The 27064-nt window shown below is 38.3% G+C and overlaps 1 protein-coding gene across 1 annotated transcript; it reads left to right on the forward strand.

The window, feature by feature from the left end:
- Positions 1-412: 412 nt before the first annotated feature.
- On the forward strand, positions 413-26684 carry LOC309511520 (ethanolamine-phosphate cytidylyltransferase-like). Its single transcript, XM_082186778.1, has 13 exons — positions 413-688; positions 11429-11517; positions 13032-13193; positions 15348-15414; positions 15500-15584; positions 16474-16515; positions 19298-19436; positions 20858-20940; positions 21299-21376; positions 21471-21536; positions 23286-23351; positions 23435-23523; positions 24858-26684. The coding sequence occupies exons 1-13, from the start codon at positions 615-617 to the stop codon at positions 24958-24960; spliced, it is 1143 nt and encodes a 380-aa protein (XP_082042904.1). The 5' UTR covers positions 413-614; the 3' UTR covers positions 24961-26684.
- Positions 26685-27064: the final 380 nt, after the last annotated feature.

Raw genomic sequence — 27064 nt, forward strand, 5'->3', positions numbered from 1 at the left:
TATTGAAAAACACTAGGGCTCGTGTCATCCTAATTATTAACTCGACTCGTGCACTGTTCATCATCCTGTATGGTAAACGAGACGCGTGTCCCAGACTCAGAGACAGTCCGCTGGTATGGATTTCAACTGGTCACATGACACGAGAGCTGGGATTATGTAAGAGTATAATGTCGCTTATCGTACGAGTCCGTGCCATATGACGCCACTTCCCAAGAAGCGAACTCACAAACCCTACTATTGCAAAGGCGCGGTACATGAATATACATGTGGTCGTGCTGACGTTGCATGCAGCACGCAAATTAATATTCACGAGCCACGCCATGACTAGCAGGATTCGTTCATTCGCCCACGCCTCCTAGCCTTTCAGCAAATTAATTATGCCACACGTCACCTCACATGGCTAATATTCATGAGAAAGCCTTCACTGTAGTGCGATGCGTATTTTTGCTGGCCGGTCGAGGAGGCGTTGTCTCTTATTACAGCGTCATCATCGTTTAATGAAGAAGCCGGCTATCCTGGAGGGTTCCCGGTCCTGAAACACACACTGAATACCTATATAGTGTATTATCAGTGTTTTGCTGTTTGGTTAGTGCTTGCGAACAGGGCTTTATGAGATGATGAAGAACGGGCATCATGTGATCAGTCCGGAGAAGAGGAGGCGCGCGGTGCGCGTCTGGTGCGATGGATGGTGAGTGAGATACTGCGATATACTGGCATATATATCTGATATACTGGCATATATATATATGATTCTGCAGGAGAAACACCAGAGCCCACGACTCTGATCACACTGATATAAGAGAATGTGACCGGACTATAGATTTGACACTGCAACACATCTAATATAAAGTCATAAAACATTGAATGCTCAAGAAGTTTTTACTGTTTCTGTTTAGGGATGCACTGACATGAACATTTTAATTCTTTATATTTGAAAGCCGATAACCGATATATTGGCCGATAAATCTAAATCCAAATTTTAATATAATTTTTGAGAGCCTCATTACAAAAACAAAAGTCTCACCTTTAAAATCCATTTCACACAATTATAATGCTCTCATTATAATTTTATGTAGCCTATTTGACAGACTTACATGTTGCACTTTACTGTATTTTCCTTTTTTGAAGTGATTTCAATCATATTTCAAGCAATTCAAAACCATCATGTTGCACTGGTGTGCATTTGAAGTGTCTCAGCTGAAGGAAATAATACATTATTTATCGGCTTTAAGATATCGGACAAATTTTCTTATCGGGCCGATAACGATAACATTAAAAACACACATATTCAGCCGATCCCGATATGGTGTCCGATATATCGTGCATCCCTAATATATATGTAAGAGTAATGTCTTGACTTGAGACCCTACTAAGAGTAATAGAATGCTATATTCATGCAGTTAAATTGACGAATGCTATGAAGGTTGATTTCCCTGCGACGTTAATAGATTCCAAGACAACATGATATTGGGAGTCTTCACATGACTTTTGCTTTTATGTGAACTAAATCTCTGCTGACTTCATGGAGTTTTCTCTGGTCTGAAATCAAACTACTGACCAATACAGTGAGAAGAAAATGTGCATATTTGTTTTAATAACAATAACTGCTTTATACAATAACAGCAAAAGCAATAGTGATGATTATATTGAAAATATTATTTGTTGGATTTATTGTAAGTTTCACTTAGTAGTAGCACACTGAAAAACACTAGCCATTTCTCACATATGCACCCTAACACGTTCCATAACACACACGTGGAGTAATCAGCTCGCTATCTAACGTGATTTTTGGTTTTGGGTGTCTAAGTTGAGATCTTAGTATATTATTTCTTTCTAAAAGCAGGCTGTGTCTGATAAATCAAACCGTGAGAGTGTGTGTGGCTGAAAAGAGGTGTTTGGATTCATGTGCAATGCATGATGAACAGGATTATTGAGCCTTTCTCTTTCAGAATTCCAGCCATTTCTGTCTGCCTGTGTGATGGGTATTTTCCCCGAATGTTGCCGAATGTTTGGGATGCCAGAATATTAGACAGCGGAATGAAGCACCAATGAGAGGCAGTGTAAACACAGACCCCCCCCCCCCCCCCCCCCCCCCCCCCCCCCCACACACACACACACACACACACACACACACCTGACTGTTTTTCCCATAAATCCCTTCACTGCATAATAGGAGAATGTCACAGTCGGACAGAGATTGTGATGATGCTGTTTCTCTGTGGCGCTGCGTCAGTAACTAAAGCACCTTCCAGGTGTGACGATTGTTTGAAGCCCGTGTGAAATCACGATTCATTGCCTCAAACAAAGGAAAATATTTTGAGGAAAGTTTGTAACCAGTCAAGTAATTGACTACCATAGTAGTATTTAAAAATTAAATACAATGGAAGTCAGTGGTGCAACAGAACTGTTCAGTTTCCCACATTCTTCAAAATATCTTATTTTGTGTTCAACGGGACAAAGAAAATTATACAGGGTTTGGAAAAACAAACCAAAAATTCTTTTTTGGGTGAACTCCTTTTTAAGTCCCACTGAAGTGCCTTGGATCGCGCAGCTTTGTTTGACGCGTTGATGTAATTTCCACTGAAAGGCGGGACATATTGAATGGCTCCTCCCCCTTTTCAAACAGCCAATAGCGTTTAGTTTCCCTCACGAGTCGTACTTGGACTCGCACCATGGAAGCGAATCCGAGCGCTGATGATACGCTGGATTCAATAGTAGAGGTGAATAAATTCTAGATATTTCATTGTAAACCGACGTACAGTTGGAAAACGGGATAAAACTCGAGCGTTTGAGCAACCGAACACACAATCCCACCCATATTGCTCTGTGTGTCAACGCTCGCTTCGGCCAGGTGGTGTTTATAGCACAGGGGGCGGAGCTTCAGATTCTAGAGAGCATTTGATTGGACAGAAGATGTGATGAGAAGCTGAAGTCCGCTGTGATGTCATAAAATCCCTGATCCATTTTAGTGGAAGTGAGAGACTGTAAGTTTTGAATGCTTATATCTCCTAAATGCAAATTTTGTCATTGTTTCGGAGCACACCGGCTTATTCATAACTTTTAAGGCTAACATATTCATACTAAAAGCTAAAAAAAACCTACATTTTGATTTCAGGGGGCCTTTAAAGCATGTTTCCTTTAACAACATGTGATGTTTACATTTAACTAGGCGTGAGAAAGTGACATAAACCATGTGAAATCCGATCAGAGCGGTCAGACTGAAACGGATTTCCAGACACGCAAGATTTTAAACCCTTTATGAATGTGACGCATTTCATGTAATTTTTTGCTAAATATCATCGGATTCCAATCGGATATGCACAAAAATGGGAAGCCCCTCATGGTAAATGCATTGAGTGTTAAGCTGTGCTTAACGCTTCTTAAACTGCACACACTGTGATGAGTTTAAAATGAAAGTGCTTCAAGTGAAAGTGACTTGACTTGACTACACTTTTCCAGGATCAATACCAGGAGATCTCATGGTCCTGGAAACAGTCCTTTTTTTCAGCACACATCACTATCCCAGCTATCTCTGACTTCACCAATGTCTCATGCTTAGCAACGGTGTGCCAAAGTTCCCATCTCCCTCATTGTCTCATCATGGAGGTCCTGAAGTCCTAAATGGCTATAATATGTGCCAATGGTGGACATGCAGGTATATACCAAGTTGAAGTCCTGAAAGACACAGATTTGTGTTGGTTGGTATACCAGTTGGTATCGCCGTTTTCACGGATTCACGTTTTTGAAGTTTACACAGAGACTAACGTTTTAAAAAACAAAACAAAACTTGCGCCTTGGACCCTGTTTCAAGGTTTGAGTTCTCGAGCCCCAAACACTGACACTGAACAATGAAGGTGACTTACAGAATATCGGTTCCTCTGGTATACAGACTTTAATTTGGTGTACGATATGTAATTTTTAAACAGCGCCATTCTGGTGCGTAGCTGAAAAAATCACTGCATCTATTCAATAGAAACGAAGAGCATGTAGAGTGTATTGAGAGGGACCTCTATTAAAGGAGTAGTTCACTTCCGAATTGAAATTTCCTGATAATTTCCTGACGTCGTTGTTTTAACTTTTATTTATTTATTTGTTTTGTAAATGCCGTTTGACTTAGTCTTTGCACGTTCGCTTTGTAAAAACTGGGTCAGTTCTTCCGCCTACGTCACACTTGACCTTTCAACGTGATCACGTTGAAAGGTCAAGTGTGATGTAGGCGAAAGAACCGACCTAGTAATGCGTTAAGTTGTGGACGTGCAAGACGAGCATTTGTGGTTAAAAAGTATATAAATGTTTATTTATTTTATAAAATGGCGGATGGTTTGTCTAGATAAGACTCCTATTCCTCGGCTGGATCGTGTCGAGACTTTGAAGCTGCACTGAAACTCACATTTGGACCTTCAACCTGTTGGACCCCATTGAAGTCACTATATTAAAGAAAAATCCTGAAATGTTTTCCTCAAAAACCTTAATATCTTTTCGACTGAAGAAAGAACTAATCCTGAACTAATCCTTTAACTTACTAATGGTTATAACAACAATAAATAACCCACGCAACTAACTTTCTTTAATATAGCAAATAGTATGGCGTTATTTTTTAGTCAAAAGTTATGAGCGTGTAAGACATGCTCACGAGCACATTATGTTATTTCACACGCGCAAAAATGAACCTTCAGCTGGCATGATAAAAGTACTCGCGCACAAATTCAACAACCGAGAGGTGTACAGGTAGCTGCAAGCGAGCGCCTGGCATACTCTCATAGGTTAACTCTGCTTGTACAGTGGAATCCTGCTCGCGCGCAGCGGGCTTCTGCTCGCGGAGTGCTGTTTTGCTCGCGCAGTGGATTTCTGCTCGCTCAGCTGATTTCTGCTCGCTCGAGTCTACATGACTTTTGACAATTTGGGGGCGGAAACCAAGGAGGGCACTGACCCTCTCATGATTGGTCACTTTCATCATGGAAAATCTTGGGAAAACCTCTGAGAATTACTCACAAGAACACTGCTAAGAATTGACATGAGTAAAAACATTCTTGGCTCAAAGCTGCGCTTTAAAGTTAGTAATCAAGCATCTCAGTTGTAATTTAAGTGAGGTCTAGGACTAAATCTTGAGTGTCAGTCTTAGAGATGATTCACGACACTTTGCTGTGCCACAAACTGAATATTGGATGACGACATATAGGCATGGACCAATCACTGAATAGATTTCCTTATTTAAGATTATTCTCAGATAAATTCACATTGTAATTGGTGTAATTCCTAAGAGGAGTTTACATTCAACACACATTTGATAATAAATAAACGATACCATTTGATAAATGCTCGTTGTCAAACATTTCAGAAAAATTCTTGAGAGACCTCTCAAGCTGTCTTAAATAACTAAGAGTGTTTCTTAGCTTTAAGCCATTTGATAACTTGCTTTTATACTTAAGTTTGAAAGTACTCCTACTTTCAATGAATTCTCAGCACTTAAGACTAAAATGGCACTTTAAGAAGCTTGATAAATACGGGCCCTGAAAGATATATTTTTATATTCAGATCGTCCAGAAATGTCAGGACAGACAACAGGCCAGGTTGAAGTAAGTGCGCCACATTTTACTTTTAGGCACAGAACAAGCTTCTAATTTGAACGTATTTTACGAGTTGCCAAATTCGTTTGAATTCGTACGAATGACCGACCCCTGACCCCGTCCCTAAACCTACCCATCACGTGGTTTTAGACAAATTAGTTTAGAGTGAGGTTGTACGAATTTGTACGAATTAGCCACCTTTAAATCATTGGTCGTGAGATAGCGTTGGCAACTTGGCATATACCAGGGTTGGTTAAATCTGGGCGCAGATCTTCTCTAAGGTTCGTGTTGAAGCCTGGAGAATGGAGATCGTATCCTCAGACAGACCTCAGAGAAACCTGAGAGCCAGAACCCGAGACGAAGCCAGGGGTCAACACCGAGATGGACAGTCTCGATGTCCGGGTGTTCAGGCGAGGAAAGGGATCCGATGGACGAACTGGGCCGAAGGAAGGAGTAACACAGAGTAACCCAGACTGACAGACTGATAAATCAGGAGATGAGAGCACCAGTACATGCTAAAGAAACCATGGGAAAGCGTGCTGTGTATGGCAAATCATATGGTGTTTTTTTCTTTTATGAGAACCATTTAAAAAAATCTAACCATTTAAGTAAAACTATTGTATTGCATTTCTTTATTGGTGGAAAAGTGTCTTTGGCTCACCAGGACATAAAATAACTATACAGGCAGTACTATTGTAAAAAACACTGATAAAAACACAGACAGATTCACATTACATAGATATAAAAATACAGTTCATGCCACTGTCATTTATCGATCGCTTGCGGAGTTGAGAGTTTTTTGAAAATTTTATTTAGCTTTTTGTTAAATAACAATAGCAAACAATCAGACAAGCACAAAGGAGGCAACAACAAAAAACACAACAACATCAAAAAGGAAAAGGGAGATACAATGTAAAACAGTTAGAAAATCAACTTTATCAACTCAAGTCATGTGGCACTATATTTATATCATTCAAAAAGGGTTTCCAGATTTTATAAAATAATTCACCCCTGCTTCTCGTTTGATATGTGATCTTCTCTAAGGGTACACAGCTGCAAATCTCCGACAGCCAAAATCCAGTTGGCACATCAGTGTCTGCTTTCCATTTCAAAGCAATACATGTTTTAGCTATTATTAACAACATTTCAGTAAGCTTAATATCTTGACTGTTTCGGAGGTTAGAGTTGGTAAAATTGCCTAAAAACACTCCTCTGGATCCATTGGGAGTTGAGAATTTTAATAGCATTTGGAATAAAAGACCTCTTATACACATTTTTATTCGCTAGAGGGATTCTGTAGCGCTTTCCTGATTTCAAGGACTCAAACTGAGTAAAGAGAGAGTGATAACTCTCTGCAAGAATAATCCTGGCCTCCTTCTGTGCCCTTTCAGCCATAGAGTTGTGCTAAGAGTTTGTTCTTAGATCTGCAGTGGCTGGGAGATGAGAAGTTAAAGGGGTGGTTGATTATGATTTTACTTTTATAACTTTAGTTAGTGTGTAATGTTGCTGTTTGAGCATAAACAACATCTGCAAAGTTACAACGCTCAAAGTTCAAAGCAAAGGGAGATATTTGCTTTTAAAGAAATAGCTTTTTAAGGACTACAACAAACGGCTGGTAGAGACTACACCACATTCCCCCCGGGTTAGTGACATCACAAACCCTAAAATTTACATAAACCCCGCCCCCGGGAACATGATTTATAGATTATCAAGACAGAATATGCTAATCAATGACTAGAAGATAACTACACATAAGCTACATAAATTCATCAACTAACCATTCAGAAATGTCCTGTTGTCTACATGTTGTCACTTCTTCTTGAGTCTCTCCATTATTGTCTAAAAACATGAAAGGCTAAAAGTTTTTGAAATTTTCAGTGCGTGTGTGTGAGGTAATCGAAGCTGCTAAGGACACAAGTTGTTGAAGCAGCTTATTTGCATTTAAAGGGACAGACACAAAACAGTGCGTTTTTGCTCAGCCTCAAAAAGTGACAAATTTAATATGCTATATAAAAACATCTGTGGGGTATTTTGAGCTAAAACTTCACATACACACTCTGGGGACATCAGAGACTTATTTTACATTTTGTGAAAATACCACCCCTTTAATACACTCTCTACAATAGATTTGTACTCAAGTTCTACAATATGCTGACTAACTCCAAGGCCACCAAGTTGTCTAAGAAGAAATAAACGCTGCAAGCATATTGTAAAAATGTACTCTGAATTCTCAAAGAAGTTCACATGTGAGTCCAATTATAAATGTTGAGTTCTGAGCTGAAAAGTCTAATCTTAATGCTCCATTTTAAAATAACGTACACTTACACTAAAGCCTAAACCTACCCGATATAACTCTTTTATCGTGACTCGTCTTTCACTATAGATAAATGCTGTTGTGAGCAAAGAATAAGTCAAGTCAAGTCACATTTATTTATAAACCGCTTTTTACAATACAAAAAAGTGCATTACCAATGGTCAAGATGTCTATGCTGAACTCCATTCATAGTCAAATGTAATTTAACCCTCCCTGCTATATCGTGACCAGGGCAGAGACCGAGATCAGGTAATGTTTGACGCTCAAGAACACATTAAGCCCGTGTTGAGCAACGGTCAGCACTTAGTCAGCACAAAGACAGTGGATTCCTCTTTGAGAAAGCCTTCAGGAAGACAACTATAAATAGCATGTTATGTGATTAAGGTAAAACGAAGGAGTCTGGTGGTGTATGTTTTAACAGCTGTGTTAATGGGTTTGATTGACCTCTGAAGAATAAGCAAGCATGTCGAGGTGTGCATTAATAACCACATGACAGGTCTTGATCAGCTGACGCCGGGTCAATCAGTCACTCAGTCTTTCCTCAGGACTAGCATGTGCTCTGCTGAGAATCTCATAAAACATCTCCAAAGTTAAAACAAACAAATGTATTGAATATTTAAGACCTTAAAGACCTTTAAGACCTTTGAACACGAAAGACAGTTCTCCCGCCCCCCTTCACATTACCATAATCTGATTGTTGTACTTTATGATCCTCATTAGACTCCCATTACTATAATACTGTAAAAAAGACATTAAATCATAGTTCTTTCTCATTCTGCGGCATGTTTCTGCATGTTTCTGCTGGTTTCTGCTGCATGTTTCTGCTGGATTCTGCTGGTTTCTGCTGGTTTCTGGTGGATTCTGCTGGTTTCTGCTGCATGTTTCTGGTGGTTTCTGCTGCATGTTTCTGCTGGATTCTGCTGGTTTCTGCTGGTTTCTGCTGCATGTTTCTGGTGGTTTCTGCTGCATGTTTCTGCTGGATTCTGCTGGTTTCTGCTGGTTTCTGCTGCATGTTTCTGGTGGTTTCTGCTGGTTTCTGGTGGATTCTGCTGGTTTCTGCTGCATGTTTCTGCATGTTTCTGCTGGTTTCTGCTGCATGTTTCTGCTGCATATTTCTGCTGGTTTCTGCTGCATATTTCTGGTGGTTTCTGGTGGTTTCTGCTGCATGTTTCTGCTGGTTTCTGCTGCATGTTTCTGCTGGTTTCTGCTGCATGTGATGGCATTCTCCCTATAAAACACGCAGAGCTCAGTTGCAGTTTGGGTGCCGGAAAATGGCAAACCAGTTTCAGTAGTAAATATTTCATGCTCATGATCCTGAAGATACAGCAGAGCTAGGCCAACGCTGGCTAGTCGTTGACATCAACATAGTATATACTAACAATCTTATTTTACTTCACTTTCCATGCACATCATATGACTTATAGTAAATGGCATCAAAATAATATGGATACTCCATATGATCACTATGTGAGTTCACAGTGAGTTAAAAGTGTATCCTCACAGCGCACTCATACTATGGCCACAATGAGAGGTCAAAGTGCACACAAATACTAGATACCTGAAATGCATTGCAGCATTTTTGATTGTCACCCTTGTTGAGATTCATACGCTGATTCTTGATGTCTCTTTGTGTCTAAATGCCACAGTAGTTCAAATGTTTGTGTCTTATTATGCATTCAAAAACCGTCATAAATGATCATGCCACTCTTGGATCTCATACTATATAATCACAGTGCTATTATAATTTAAATATAAAATCAATAATAACTCACAAAGATTGAATCTAGGAGATGATTATGTTGTTCTCATCAATAACAAACCAACATCACCTGGATTTATTCTCTTTTGGCTTTTCCTGCCATAACAAACGTGTCTTACAAACACAGGTACAGCAGACAGAGAAAATATAATGTCTAAAAGTCAAGAGTCACGAGCCCAACTAAAGCAAACACTGATCACCATCATGGTGACGTCAAACAAAATAATACAACATCTAAACCTCTGTTAATTCTCAATGAGAGCTTCTGTAGACGTCTGACAGAAATAAAGTCAGTCTGGTTAGTAATAAGTGAAGCTGGTAATGCTGTTTGTGGAGTTGTTTCATCAGATCTTGAGAGAGTTAATGGGCCCTATCTTGCACCCAGCGCAATTGACTTTGTACAGCGACGCATGTATCATTCCTATTTTGCACCCGCGCAAAGCAGACTTTTCCCTACACAGAAGCACGTCGGTAAGTTAGGAAATACACTTGCGCTCCCGGGGGCGGTTCAGCGCAAAGAGGAGGCGTGTTCCGGCGCAAACGTTCCTTCTTGCTATTTTGCAGGTTTAGAAAACAATTGCGCCACTAACCAGGAAAAAATAGTTTAAAGTCAGTGGCGCGTTGCGCATGTTATTCATATGCTATTTTAAGGGCGCATGCTTGGCCATAATCAATGTAGCGTGTGCACAACGCACATACACTTTGATTCTCTCATCTACACAGAAGCAGCAGTTTTCATTTTTGCAAATCATACATTATTATAGATAGATAGATAGATAGATAGATAGATAGATAGATAGATATACAATTTATTATAAAAGCATACATCTAGCTTACACATTTACCCAAATTATTATACACCTGTTTAACCGAAGTTAATTTGGGTGGGTTTCTCCATCCCCAATGTCCCTGACGAGAACGTCGGTCTCCTCGGCTGTGAACCGCTCCTGGCGCGCGCCTGCCAAATCCGCCGTTATAATAGGAATCCACTTTAGAACAAGCGCGCCTGCTCTTAAAGGGAATGTGAGATGTCGCTCTGATTGGTTTATAATAATGAAGCTACTTCAGACCAACCCCTTTTAGATTTGCGCCTGGCGCAAGAGGCATTTATCCCGCCGGGAAAATAGCAACAGCGCCCAAGACACGCCCACGAAGTTACTTGCGCTTTGCGCTTGACACTTGCGTTTCAGACCGTTAAAATAGGGCCCAATGTCTTCTTTTATCTTCAGTTTATCGAAAGTTGAAAGTTGTAGTTTGTGTTCTTATTTCTCTTTCTTTCAGTGCTTGGTCACAGCCGGTGTTTGAATGATTGAAAGAATGTTTCAGGAACATCACATTAACCTTTAAATAACATTATATTAACATTCAGGAAACATTTTTATGTTCTTGGAATGTTAGAAATCAACGTTCATAGAATATTGAATTGTTAATAAAAATGAAGTTGAAAGAGCATTTGAGGAACATCACACCTCCTAAAACACGTTCCTCTTACGTCAATAAAAATTGACATTTTTACGTTCCCAGAACCAACACTGAATATTTGGAGAACGTTCTTATAACAAAACTCTGTTGGCAGGGTGGATAGATAGATAGATAGATAGATAGATAGATAGATAGATAGATAGATAGATAGATAGATAGATAGATAGATAGATAGATAGATAGATAGATAGATAGATAGATAGGTGTACTTTATCAACAGAGTATTTTGCAATCGGCTTGGGTCAAATGCTACCACCTTTCTAGCCTCCTTAACATCTGTCTTCATCTATCTTCCCTTCTTCTTAGTTATGACATGGTCCATTATGGTCATTCCAACCAACTTCGACAAGCCAAGGCTATGGGGGACTACCTCATTGTTGGAGTGCACACTGACGGTGAGGACACACACACACACACACACACACACACACACACACACACACACACACACACACACACACACACACACACACACACACACAGTCATGTAGTGTCAGTGTCAGGCAGTGTTTGATCAATTCATCTGACAATTATTTCTGATTATTTACTGACACAACTTAGTTCTCAACGTTTTAATATTACTTAAGCAGACTTGTGTGTGAATTAAGTTTAAATTTTATGATTAAAGTTATAAATAAACACATTATAGTGCACGACAGCATTGTCTTAGCCATACACTCTCAAAAATAAAAGTTCCAATATGGGTTTTTTGCAGGGATGCCATAGAAGAACCATTTTTGGTTCCCCAAAGAACCTTTCAGAGAACAGTTCATAAAAAAAAAAAATCTCTCTCTTAGTGTAAAGAACATTTAAAAAATCTAAAGAACCTTTTACAACTTTTAAGAGATGGAAAGGTTCCATGGATGTTAAAGGTTCTTCATGGAACCAATAAAGCCAATAAAGAACCTTTATATTTAAGAGTGTATGAGAAGGTGCTTCTTTTTTCTGTTTGCATGGTGCATTTGATCATGATAGAACAACAGGCTTTCAATCAATGGCGAGTGATATAAACTTGCAGTTGCCAGTTATAAAGTCAGAATTGCATGATTTAAAGTCGCAATTGTGTGTTATAAAGTCAGAATTACGTGATATAAAGTCGCAATTGTGTTATAAAGTCAGAATTGCGTGATATAAAGTCAGAATTGCGTGTTATAAAGTCAGAATTGCGTGTTATAAAGTCAGAATTGCATGATATACAGTCACAATTGTGTTATAAAGACAGAATTGCATGATTTAAAGTCGAAATTGTTTGTTATTAAGTCAGAATTGCGTGATATAAAGTCAATTGTGTTATAAAGTCAGAGATCTGCATGATATAAATAGAATAAAACATTTTAAAAGAAAATTTACGACTTTACATCTTACAATTCTGAATATATTTCTGTGGCAGAAACAAGCTTCCATAGGATATAGGTGGTCCTGTAGATCAGAGTTTCTCAACATGGGCATTCATTTCATATTATTGAAAACCAGGATTATCAGACGCGATATCAAAACTGATATCATTGAACAAACCAAGAGAGTCTCTCTCTCTGTCTCTCTCTCTCTCTGTCTCTCTCCCTCTCTCTCCCTCTCTCTCTCTCTCTCTCTCTCTCTCTTCCTCTGTCTCTCTCTCTCTCTCTCTCTCTCTCTCAAATTCAAATTAGCTTTATTGGCATGACTTGTACAGTATTGCCAAAGTATTGGCCATTATAAGCAATGAACAAATAATCAATAAAGTCAATAAATCAATCAGTAAACAAATGCATGAATACATTTATATAAACAAGAGAAGAAAAAAATTAGAAAAAAAACCACCTTTGTACATTTGTACCAACATTCAGAGAAGATAAGAATGATTCTGACTTTAGTTTTACTCTCTCTCTCTCTCTCTCTCTCTCTCTCTCTCTCTCTGTGTGTGTGTGTGCAGATGAGATCTCTAAGCACAAAGGTCCTCCAGTGTTCACTCAGGCGGAGAGATATAAGATGGTGCGAGCCATCAAGTGGGTGGATGAGATCGTGGAAGGAGCTCCATACGTGACCACGCTCGAGACTCTGGACAAATATACCTGTGATTTCTGTGTTCATGGAGGTCAGAGCTTGAGTATAATACCATAATAACCTGTGCTAAAGTGTTGATGAAGTCATTAAAGAGAAGTCATTGGGCCCTATCATACACTCGACTCAATGCAGCGCCAGGCACGACGCAAGTGTGTTTTGCTAGTTTCAGTCCGACGCAGTTTTCATTTTCACGTCCTTTGTTTAAATAACAAATGCATTTACACCTATTTGTGCACCATGGGCTGCTGGTCTGAGAACCAGGTGTGTGTTCAGGCGCATTGTTGGAGCGTTGCTATTTTGAGGAACTGAAATAGACTGAACTAGCCTGGATGCCAGCCGAACTTAGCCCCGCCCACATAATTTTTAGGTCGGGAAGTTCGGTCTGGACTCGTTCCGTTGAGGAGCTATTATGCCCGAACAAAAATTGTTCGGACCAATCAAATTGTCAGGGCGGGCTTTATACGATGATGGACAGATGAGCAACGTAACGTAATCATCCACGTCACCAATGAGCGCTTGGGTTGAATTCGTTTACAACACAGATGACTGCCGCTGGAGAATTGTTATTTCACGAGTTCACACTTACAAATAAGTCAGATAGAATAAATGCATATTTGGCGTGCTGTTTGAGGAGAGGCCAAAGTGCTCCCCCCGTATTCCAGGCTGTGGAAGAACAGGCCGAGAGTGAGTGGAGGGATGCTGAAAACTGTCAAGGAGTGTTAGGTGAGTTGACAAAGTGAATAAATATATGCTTCCTCTCATGCTGATAGTGTAGACCAGACGGTCATTGTTTGATGACAAGTTGATTGGATTGATTATTTGAACGTGCTCCTCTCAAACTTTGTTTATAAAACATTATGTGTAGATTCCGCCATCGCGTCTGTTATAGAAGATATCGACAGCGCATTGATTTTAAAAGAGGAACAGAGAACCACGATCAAGACATTTGTCGATCGGAAACATGAATGAAAAACATACGTCACTTACTCCGATGCTCTGATTGGTTATAGGTCTATCCAATTGAGTGCAGAGGCATTTTCCTTCCTGGTTCGGTTGAAACACGCCCCATAATCAAAGCTCAATGGAGCAGTATCAGACTCACATTCTGACTAGAATCTGAGTATGACGACGTCAGGCTAAGACTGAACTATTGACCAACTGAAACCTGGTCTAAAGTCAGTGGCGCAGCGCAGTATTATTATTTTTTGTTATTTAAAGAGCGTGTTAGTAAGGTGCGCCTATAGGCGAGTCCACAACGCGCGTACACTCTGCTTATTACACACACAGGGACGCATGTACAGCAGCACACAAACTAGCCAAATATGAAAAATAAAAGGATTACAATGTAAAAGATTAATATTGTGTACATAAAGATATTGTGGAATCTGGCTTGTCCTGTAGATGGCCTGCTTGAGAGCTTTAACCTCACACACACACACACACACACACACACACACACAGCTTTAACGTTGTGCACGAGCAGATCCGTTTCCTTGCTAGAGAAGCGTTCAGTCTTTCCGCTTGTAAGTTCCTCCATGTAAACAGTGAATCCGCCATGGACGAGTGCAACTGGCTTTTAAAGGGAATGGGAGATGAGACTCTGATTGGTTTATTTAACGTTACACCCAAAACACACCCATTACTCATTAAGAGAATAGAGACAAAACACACCCATTACTCATTAAGAGAATAGAGACAAAACACACCCATTACTCATTAAGAGAATAGAGACAAAACACACCCATTACTCATTAAGAGAATATGGACGACCATTTTAAATGATGCACCGGGAGCGCCGACCATTTGTCCCGTTGTTTAACTAGCAAATGTGGATTCAGACACGGCCTAAGTGCACTTGTGCCGTACGCTTTAGATCATGCGCTTAGATCCTTAAAATAGGGCCCATTAATTAATAGTGTTTGTGTTTAATATTGCAATAATAACAAATGCATGTCCTGCATCTGAGTAAAAAAAAGCTGACGGTTTCCAGACCATCATTATTGTCCTCTGGATATATAGCCTTCAATAACTTGTTCATGACTTTAGTCTTGGTCCTCCATGCACAATATTTGGGGCACATTATATCACACACCAGCTGGGATCAATCTTTTTGGCACTTCATGTAGGGTTAAACCTACAATAAGAAGCACTTTTGATAAGCTTAAGTGTGGTTCTGTCTTCACAGATGATATCACTCTGACTGTGGATGGAAAAGACACATATGAAGAAGTGAAAAGGTCTGGTAGGTACAGGTAAGCCCGTAACACACACCTGGCTGTAATGCTGCTGGTGTTGTGAACGTTCAGTCCGGTTCTCACCCAGAGTTGATGTTTGCAGAGAGTGCAAGAGGACCCAGGGAGTGTCCACTACTGACCTGGTGGGCCGCATGCTTCTCATGACCAAAGCTCATCACAGCAACATGGTGAGGCCACAAACACACACAAATAATACAAGTGTATGAGACCATGGGCCCTATCTTGCACCCAGCGCAATTGACTTTGTACACCGACGCATGTATCATTCCTATTTTGCACCCGCGCACAGCGGACTTTTCCCTCCACAGACGCACGTCGGTAAATTAGGGAATGAACTTGCGCTCCCGGGGGGCGGTTCAGCGAAAAGAGGAGGCGTGTTCCGGCGCAAACGTTCCCTGGTGCTATTTTGCAGTTTCAGAAAACAATTCCGCCACTGACCAGGAAAAACCTAGTCTAAAGTCAGATGCTATTTTAAGGGCGCATGCTTGGCCATAATGTAGCGTGTGCACAACGTGCATACACTTTGCTTATCTCATCTACACAGACGCAGCAGTTCACATTTTTAGAAAACCATACATTATTACAAGGAAAAATATTCCACATGGGGGAAATCATTGTTGTGTCCATGAAGATTATCATTCGCCTGTTTAAGCGAAGCTAATTTGGATGTGTTTCTCCATCCCCATACAATGTCACTTCTCTGTGTTTTACGGCCCTGATGAGAACGTCGGTCTCCTCGGCTGTGAACCGCTCCTGGTGTGCGTCTGGCAAATCCGCCGTTATAATAGCAAACCGCCATGGAACAAGCGCGCCTGCTCTTAAAGGGAATGTGAGATGTCGCTCTGATTGGTTTAGTTCACGTTACGCCCAAACCACACCTATGAATAATGAAGCTACTTCAGACCAACGCATTTTAGATTTGCGCACACAAAGTAACTTGCGTTTCGTGCTTGATACTTGCGTTTCAGATCGTTAAAATAGGGCCCATAAATCGTAGAGACCTCAAATTTGGATTTACAATGGACATTTATTTCTTAATCTTTCTTTCCTCTTTAGGGCAGTTCAGACTATCAACAACACACAGACAACTTTGGAAGAGTGAGTGTTTTATTCCCGTTGGCTCTTCTATACAGAGAATAACTTCCTCTGTCAGTGATGTCACTTACACTTGACACAAATATCACCGAAAATATGTTTCTAGCCATTAGTTTGCATTGCCAACAGAGCCAAGAAGATGGAGTGGTTCATTGATTAAATACTATAATGAGACCAAAGCATTTTTGTTGCTGCTTGTATATTTATCACACAATTTAAGTTTTAAAAGTTTTTATACTTCAGCATTCAAGTTGCACACCATAGATAATATTTATCAAGGATACAAAGAAAATTGTCAGATCTAAACAATCTTACCATTTTAATTGTAATAGTTATAAATTTTTGAGTTATACATTTCCATAAGAAAAATTCTAACAGATTGCTGGAAGTGATGGTTTATAGTTTAAAAAGTTTAAAATATTAGTATTTTTCGGACACACAGCTACCATTGTGCTTTTTTACATCAGCTGGGGTCATATGGATTACTGTCATATTCATTTTGTGTGGTTTTTGAAGTGTCTACTTTAGAGGTCCTTGCTTTATGTGGACTCGCAAAGATGGATTATTTTTCTAAAAACCTTTGTTTGTGTTCATCTGAAGAAAGAAAGCCATATACATCTGGGACGAGGGCATGAGGGTGAGTAAAATCATTTTTGGCTGGAGTATCACAAACAGGGATGGTAAACTATACAGTGGTTTCAACGTGTAAGTGATATAAACCAAAGTTGTTATAAAAATTTTAACCCAACATTTGGGTTTGTCCATATTTGAACCAAAATTGGGTTAAAACAACCCAACTCAACAAACCATTCTGTGTTATAATTTGCTTTATGTATTCAAGTTCATTGTTGGCTAGTTAGATTATCTATCACAAACACAAAGGGATAGATAACCAATATAGTAAACCAATATAATGCCTTTTAATTATTGTATATCAGAGATGAACTCTTTCCCCGCCAGCGTGTTTTTTTTTAAGTTGCCAGCCACCGCCAGCATTTTTGATAATTTTCACAAATTTTTTATGGCTCCCAATATATATATGCAATATATCAAAAGAAAGAACTTTGCTTTAAACAAAAAAAAAAGTGTTTTATTCTAGCTTTGTGCATTTTTTTTTTTTATCAACATTTGAATGTGTTTCATAAAAAAGCAACATTTTGAGCAAAAAGCTGAGAAAATCATGTTTTTGTCAAAGACTACGTCTGGATCAGATTCAGAACGATGATTAAAACACAGAAGGAGTCGATCGAGTCCATCAACACCACTAATGATTTACAGTCATTAACCCTTTCTGGGTCCACATTTCATTCAGTAACATTATGCAGTTTTGATTTACATGCTGAAATGTTGATGATTGTGTTATTTTACATTATGCATATGATTACCCTTACGGAACAAAAATATATTTCCTATATATGAGTTATCAATATATTAAACGGTTTAACAGTATATTTGAAAATATACAGAATAATATATTGTGTTAATATATTACAATATATTGAATAATACATAAGGAATTGCCGCTTTTCATATATTGAAAAATATGTGACAATATATATTTACTAATACATCATAATGTGTGTAATTTTATATTCAGTAATATACTTCATAATATATAGATGTATGTGATCCGATATGGGACTGCATGTGTAATATAATGCAGATTATTTACTCATGCAACATAAACACATTTATAGAGAATATTTTTATGTAATATATTTCTAATATTTTATTATTATTATTTACATTATAAGTTGTTTCATATTTTCAAGCTAGTTGACAATAGCACAAGCACACCTGCATGTACTAAAGTTTTTAGCCAAGAGACTATCACTGTACTGAGGAGTGCACAATCAATACTTGTAAAATATAGTAATTATAGTATTAATGATTTTCGGCCAATTGTTAGTAACATTAGTAACCCCAAAAACTCACACATACCGGAAAACCTTTTTAAATAAAAATAATAATAGAGCATTAAAAACTAACACATCTCCCCTATATTGATGTTGAGCAGAACACATTAAGTAACACTTAATTTTAACATTTACTCTCCTTTAAGTCAGAAGCAAAGCATGCTGGGAACTAGAAATCTGTTGTAACTCATTTCGTGAATGTGTGTGTATGTGTGAGTGAACATACATTCACATTTATATGGGAACATTTAACACAATAACACAATAAAGAATAAAACTTTGTGAATATTTCATGTAATGCTATTTTTGTCTTCATTTATAAATATTTTATATTCATTAATATATAGCCATACATGATCAATGCATATATTGCAGTATATTGAAAAATATAAGCACTAGTTTCCCATATATGGAAATGTATTATGTAATATATCCCATTATATTTTGCAGTATATTCCCATATAATTTTGTTTCCGTAAGGGTGCTATATCGCTTGTTTCTGCTTCTTCTTCTCCTGTGTTTTGATCAGGAGATTCTGTACTCTTTCAGAAGATGTGTAATAGCGCCCCCTAGCGTATAACAGTGAAAAAACATGAATAGCTGAAAAATTCTGTCAATTCAGCGTTTTCTCACAAATGACGGAAATTTCCATCAATGGCGGGAAAAGAGTTCAATTCTAAACACAACATTAACAAAAAAAATTCACATACGCCACCAATGACTCCATAGGAAGCACTTCTAAACCTGGCATGTGCAGGTATAGATCGTAAGTGACGTCACTGAAAGAGGAATGATTTCATCGTAACCCCTCATTTGGCATATATTGCTGTAATGTCTGTTTGTTATCATTTCTGTACCGTTGGCCACAGGGTCCTAAGGGCCACAGTCCCTGGACAGGAGTGTCACAGTTCCTGCAGACGTCTCAGAAAATCATCCAGTTTGCCTCGGGCCAGGAGCCGCAGCCAGGAGACACCATCATCTATGTGGCGGGAGCCTTCGACCTGTTCCGTATCCTTTCATGCTTCCTGCTCCCAAAGTTTCTCCTGTTAAACTCAAAAGAACAAATACTGTCAAATATCCAGTGTTACCTTCTCTATAATGAAGACTGGGGCAATATCTAGTGGAAGGGAAGATTCCCAGCAGGCACAGGATGACGTTGGATTTTGGTTGAAAATGAAAGTCGGGTTGACGTCTAAAACCAGTGTTTGTTTGACGTCACGCTCTGGTGGGAATAAACACCACAAAAAGAAAAAAACGTTAAAAAATGTGAAATGCATGGCAGTACACTTTATTTATTATTAACCAGATTGACTTTATTTCTGTCAGACGTCTACAGAAGTTGTTTAGATGTTAATGTTTGGTTTGAAGTCACCATCATTGTGATGAGTGTTGCTTTCGTTGTGCAGTTTGACTCTTGACTTTTTAACATTAGTCTTTCTCTTGCTGTTGTAACTGTGTTTGTAACGGGAAGAACTGCAAGAGAAATTGTCTTCCGATGATGTTAGCTTCTTGATGATAATAAAGACATGATCATCATGCAGTGTTTGATTCACTGATCGTGTTCAGAGTCTATTCTTTGTTTAGATATCATGATATTAATTTTTTACAGCGTTGTTTGTAATAGTCTTATGATAGTCCAGCAATGTTCTAATCTGAGGGATTGTGCATCAAGAAGTTTTAAAGATACACACAGACATTAAAGAATCAGTGTATGAATCTCAATAAAGGTCACATGCCGCAATGCATTCTGGGTGCATCATGCAAAACTCATCTATTGCTCCCAGAATGCATTGTGGCATCAAACATGTCACCATTGTCACCCAGAATGCATTGTGGCATCAAACATGTCACCATTGTTTGATGCCACAATGCCCAATAATCAGGGCATTGATGCCCAATAATCAGATACATATGCTGATTATTGATGTCTGAGTGAGTCTAATAGATGCTGGAGTTCAAAATGTTTAGAGAAAAACGTAGAATTTCAGGCTTGAAAAATATGAAAAATACAAAATGATAGCGAATCCAAAGATTAGATACTGGATGTCATCAGTGAATCAGACCACTATATGATGCATATATCATACATCAAGTAAACAATATCATCTGATCACATTTTCTTTTGCTTTTCTCACCATAACAAACACAGTTACAGCTGCCAGTGAAAAACAAATGGAATATCCAACTAAATGAGACACTGCTCACCATAATGGTGACTTCAAACCAAACTATTATTTTCAATAAAACATCAACATCTGTCAATCTCAATAAGAGCTTCTGTAGACGCCTGACAGAAATAAAGTCAGTCTGGTTAGTCAACATGGATATTAAAAACACTTCTCGAGACCCTTGCGTTCTTCTTTGGATGCACGTGTGTATGCCTCCTAAGACAATGTTAAAGTTGTCCTTTTTGACCCAATGCACATCAGACATCGGCCATGTGGATTTCCTGGATGCAGTGTCCCAGCTTTCAGAGAAGCCATATGTTATTGTGGGGTTGCACTTTGATCAGGTAGGCTGGATACAGGAAAGTCTTTGATATATCCCAGATAGCAACATTGTTTCGACCCACATCTGGCACATGTGGAATGATGATCTGGCCCACATGCAACATGGAATGACGGCCCTTGGGCGGACCGCTCCTGTTTGCCAGATCTGGGCCACAAACAGGCCATAGCAATGCCACATGTCAGCCAAGAGCAAAGAAATAAACCACAGCTGGACCTTATCTGAGCCACAAAACCTGTGTATATTAAATATACACACACACAATTATTTTCTCAGTTGAGCATAATACTCATTAATATTGGAAGAGATGTGTGAGAAGCAGGAGTAACTGCATGTTTGTTTGCTTTTTACTATTATTCTAGGAGGTGAATCGTTACAAGGGAAAAAACTATCCCATCATGAACATCCATGAGAGGACTCTGAGTGTGCTGGCCTGTCGAGTGAGTGTTTGATCTGATCGCAGGTAATGCCTGTTTATGTCTTGAAATGAATTGTGTAATATGAATGTCTTTCTTTTGTCTTCAAATCTCTCAGTATGTCTCTGAGGTTGTTATAGGAGCACCATATGCGGTAACAAAAGACTTACTGGACCATTTTAAGGTATCCCCTTCTTGTGTTGAATCTGACTTCTGACTTTTTGTCAGACCTGCTTTTGACAGAGACCATATCGACAACACTGTAAAACCTTGATGTAAAAAAATGGCCATATTCTGACGTTATCATACAATGTTCCATTAAAACAGTAATATACCCTAGAAAACAATGCATTTAGGGTAATATTTGTCATTTTCTAGAAAGTAGCCTACAGGAATATACTGTGAAATCACAGCGCTCAAAGTCGACACTCAGAGGCTGTGTTCAAAATCACACCCTTTATGCCTTCATTCACTATTCCCTACATTAGTTCTCTAATATTGTCCAGTTGACAGAGTGAAATCATACACTGATGAACACCTGATAAGCAGAATCACTGAAGGACAAGAACAGGAAAAAAAGAGATGAGGAGAAACACAAGAACTACAACTGACTTCCAGCGACACAGAGTGTGAAATCAGTCTACAAACCAGTTTAACTTTATTTATTTCATACATGTACAGCAGTTCTAGATGAGAATTAACAGAGATTTTGTTGATGTTTTATTGAAAATAAAAAAGTGTGTAGTCGTCATGATGGTGATCAGTGTTTGCTTTAGTTGGACTCTTGACTCTTTAACATTAGTTTATAAAACACATTTATTAAGGCAAGAAAAAGCCAAGAAGTGATCAAAAACTAATTTCTGATTTCTATAGTGCAAAAACGAGTTGACTTAAACACACAGACATCAACAATCAGCATATGAATCTCAACAATGGTGACAAATCAATGCATGCATGTTGGTTACCAGAATAGTGCAAAACTCCCAGCATGCACTGCAGCATGAATACATTATGCAGCTGAATGATCTTTTTATATTGCCACCATTGCTGAGATCCATGTGCTAAATGAGGCTGTAGCTCTATGGTGTGTTTTAAACAAAATTCTTAATTATAACTGTTTTCCGCTGGAACTCTTGTTTCACAGTAGTGGTAATGTCAAATTTAAGTCTGTTAATAATGCGACACTTTTGATAAGGGATTAAACACTGGATGATATCAGTGAATCAATTGACTACTTGATGGTTGTCATCATCAATACATAACGTTCAGCATTCAATGACCATTCGTCTTTTTTTCGCCATAACAAATAAGTTAAGGGTCAAGAGCCTAACTAAAACAAACACTGATCCTCCATAATGGTGACATTAAACCAAACATTTTCAATTAAATATCGACACTGGTTGTGTAATGTGTAATGGCTTGAAGTCAGTTGTAGTTTTTGTGTTTCTGCTCGTCTCTTCTTTTTTCTGTTCTTGTTGTTCCTCTTTCCTTCAGTGATTCTTGCTTGTTAACAGCAGGTGTTCATCACTAATGCTCATAATCATCACTTAATTATCTTACTACAATTGTAAGTAAAAACAAAACAAAAAACAGTTATATACTGGCAACACTGTTTGTGGGTCACCATTTTGCTGAAGAGTTGAAATAAGTTCACAGTAATAATATGCTCGCATTATAAATATTAGTTTTTAAATCTAATGGCAGTTGATCAATTTAAGGCAGTCGGTGTCTGCAAATGAAATTAATTAACTCGAGTTTTAATTTAGTGCATGGTATCTTTACAGCAACATACTGTAGATTACAGTAAAGAACTGGCAACACCATTCATTTTACAGGTCAAAGTTTTACAGTGCAGTCATGCCATCTGAGACTGAGACTACCTTTAGCCTGTGTAAACGTGGCCATAGAGTAATACACTGTCCTCATGGTGTAGGTAGACCTGGTGTGCCATGGCGAAACTGAAGTGTTTCTAGACAGAGATGGATCAGACCCATATGCTGTAAGTGCCACATCAATAATTACTCAAAATACAGCACAATTACTGACAACATTTGATCATTTGTGCATGTTTTCCACACACAGGTACCCAGGAAAATGGGAATTTTGCGGACAGTGGATAGTGGAAACAGTCTCACCACTGACAACATTGTGCAGAGGATCATCAAAAACAGGTGTTGCAATGTTCTCTGTAATAATGCACACTTATTAAATCTTGACCAAACACACATCAGTCGAAAGTTATGCACGTTTGACCTATCACGCTGAGTCAGACAATTATTTACACTGCAAAAAATAAGGTTTATTTGTTTCCCTTAAAAAAATTGCCTAAATAAACATCCTAATATATATGCTTACCTTCTAGGAAAAATTGCATACATTTGATTTGCTTAAAGCATTTAAAAATACTATTTGGCCAGTGGAAAAGATTGAGAATAACCCTCCTCTGAAAACTTTCACTTAAATGTTATACAATTTTGATTTATTTTTTCTAAAATAAGTCACGGATACTGAATGATTTTTAGTAATGTAATGTGACGGGACATAGTACTTATCTCATATTTTCCTAATGTCTTGTATCGTCAAGGATCACATTGGGAATGGGAATATGCATGGAAATGCATATGCATTGTAAAACGAGGCTTTGTAAGCTCCATATCTGGTTATTTCGGGGAGGAGATGGGGTGGAGATGCATGCACACACAATTTTCCGCTGACTGGGTTTTATAAAGAGAATTTTGTGCAGGTTCTGGCAAAATCTAGCTTTTGTGCGTATGCACACTTTTAGGATGAAATCTACGGAACGTTTTGTACACGAGGCCCTTGGTCTGTGCTCCAAAGTGTGGGTACAGGTTAACCGTTTCAGCTTCAAAACAAGATAAGCTCTTTTGACTGCATCTATAACATGACACAAAATTATTTCAATTCATATCTCAGTATGCATATACCAATTGGAAACATGTTTAATGCACTTACAATGGTTCAGATTCACACATTTGCAACTCGTATCTTTGTTAAAGTGCCTATATTACATCTCCAACAACAACAGAAAAACTACTTTCAGACATGTTTTGGCCATATTCTATGGCATGTATAACAGCTTACACTCTAAAAAATGCAGGGTTGTTTGTTTCAACCCAAATTTGGGTCAAATATGGACAAATCCAACCGTTGGGTTAAACATTTGAATTAAAAAATGTAACATAACGGTTGGGTTTGTCCATATTTGACCCAAATTTGGGTTGAAACGACCCTGCATTTTTTAGAGTGTACTGTACAAGCTCATAACAGGAGTAGTTTTATGTCATGTTTAATGATAAAATGTTGTGGCTATACTTCCAAAACATTTCAATTATAAAGTAAGTTGTAGAAATGCACTGTCAGGTTTGAGTAAAATAACAATAGAAAGCAAGTAATATTTGGCTGGTCATGTGAGATGTTGGAATGGACAAACACTGTCAGCAATTACCAATGCAACGCCAGTAATATTACCTCTTGTTCCTGCCAGGTTGCTGTTTGAGGCAAGAAACCAGAAAAAGGAGGCCAAAGAGATGGCAGTGATCCAGGCCATGAAGCGACAAGAAGAGGAGAGGGCACAGGCTGTGCTGTAGGGGGACAACACATCCTCAAAGACTAACAAAACCCAGTACATGCAGTTGACTCTTTTATAATGTTTCTTCTACATACTGGACTTACATACTATCACAACACCAGCAGCTGGAAGCACCTTTTATTGCTGAATTAGCACGTGTTGTTTTGGGAGCTGTGTGTTTAACCCGATCTCATGGGGAAACGCAACTATTTTACGAGGTGGCGATTTCGTATGAATTCATGCAATGGGAATCATATGAAAACATACAATTTTGAGGGGGAAAAAAGCAATCCACACCTCAAACATAACCGTCAGCACTCTCAGAAAAAAAGGTACAAAAGCTGTCACTGTGGCTTTTCAAAAGGTACACCTTTGTACCTAAAGAGTGCATATAAGTCCCTCAAAGGTACATATTGGTACCAAACGTGTACATATTAGTACATAAATGGTACATATTAGAACCCTTTTGAAGGGTACTGTGCCTGTGACAGCTTTTGTACCTTTTTTTCTGAGAGTGAATTGGCATAAGAAGATCGAATGAGAGATTGCACGAATTCTTACCTATTAGCCGGCGATTTGCCAAAACGTAAAATAATTACGACCTGCCATGAGATTGTGTCGGTGTGTGACATCTGTTTTGTGAACCTCTCTCCACACTCAAAGGACCTCTTCATCATGTCCTTCCTCATCATCAGTCTGATCAGATCTACTCACCGAGGAAGAAACCAAGATGACTTACATGACCTTTACCTCTACATGCAAGTCCAGAGACTCCTGTTTCGCTTGGAAAGCAACACTCCTGAATCCACTGGAAGAGCATTACAGTCTTCTGTCCTAACATGTATTCATGATAAATTATTAATATATATATATATATATCTGTCATAATCAATGGCTAATCCTCATATGAATTAATTTTTTTTCATTGTAAAGCACTCCAGCAAATTAAACTGTACTATAAAACAAAATGAATAGCTAGGATAAGCTATTCAACAAACATGCATTTTAACATGTTCTTAAAAACCCTTTTTTATGTTTATTATTTTTAACAGAATTGTATTTCCTTTACCTTACTTCAAAAGGATAAAGGAACATGTTTCAGGATGGCTCTTTTGTTAGATGGATTTTCCTCAATGTCACATTCTTGTGGTTACGGGGATACGTTTATCCAAAAAGAAAAAAATCTGTCATCCCAGCAAACAAAGTTTTGTTCTAGGAATGTTTTCCCAAATATTCTGTTTTGCTTATGGAATGTCCAGTTTTTTAAATGTTCGTGGAATGTTTTTTTTTAAGGTCAGTATGATGTTCCTGGAACATTCTTTCAACTTATTTTTTTTTATTAACAACTCAACATTCGTCACAGCAAAATTTCTCAGTGTAAATGAACACTAATGTTCTAATATCTATATGGGTCCAATCTAAAGAGTGTTAACGTTACACTGAAGCAAATGCAGTTAATTAAGTGATTAAAGTTTGACTTTATTTCTGTCATATGTCTACCGAAGTTCTTATTGAGGTTTTTGATGTTGATGTTTTATTAAATGTTTTTTCGTCGTAGTCACGATTATGGTGATCGGTGTTTGCTTTAGTTGGGCTCTTGGTCATTGACTTTTGTACGTTTATTTCTCTTTCAGCAGTTGCAATAGTGTTTCTGCATTGATTAAGAAAGGGATTGACGAAAAAGCAGATCAACATGTCTGCTGTAATAGCAATCAAATTACTGCATTAAAGTGGTTTAAACAACTGCTTTTTCTGTAGTTTCATGACTGACTTAAATATTCATGAAGTTGAAGCATTAATGAACTAAAAATAAATTCAGCTGTTGTGATAGAAAGATCCCTGTAATGCATTAACACTGAAGTTCTGAGATCTTCCATAAATGCTACAACATCTTCTGTGCTGAAATTGATACATAATTTACAAATTGATTTAGTATCCAATCATTTTGTATCCATGTTGGAATATATGTATAGATATGCATTAGAATTTCGTTGACTTCTCAGTTTACCTTTTCAAAGCTTTGACTATATCCTCATCAAGCTTGACATATGAGTGTCCATTTTTATCCTCTTGTCTGTCGTCACGATACAGCACTCTATGAGTTACATTGAACATCACATAGT

Source organism: Leuciscus leuciscus (genome assembly GCF_965113295.1).
Source record: "Leuciscus leuciscus genome assembly, chromosome: 1".
In the NCBI taxonomy this organism is placed as follows: Eukaryota; Metazoa; Chordata; class Actinopteri; order Cypriniformes; family Leuciscidae; genus Leuciscus; species Leuciscus leuciscus.

Excerpts from the sequence above, each read along its gene's own strand:
- LOC309511520 (XM_082186778.1), top strand. The coding sequence starts at position 615 with ATGATGAAGAACGGGCATCATGTGATCAGTCCGGAGAAGAGGAGGCGC. Across the intron at positions 15,585-16,473 it reads AAGCTCATCACAGCAACATG|GGCAGTTCAGACTATCAACA; the intron begins GTGAGGCCACAA and ends TTTCCTCTTTAG. Across the intron at positions 21,537-23,285 it reads ACTTACTGGACCATTTTAAG|GTAGACCTGGTGTGCCATGG; the intron begins GTATCCCCTTCT and ends CTCATGGTGTAG.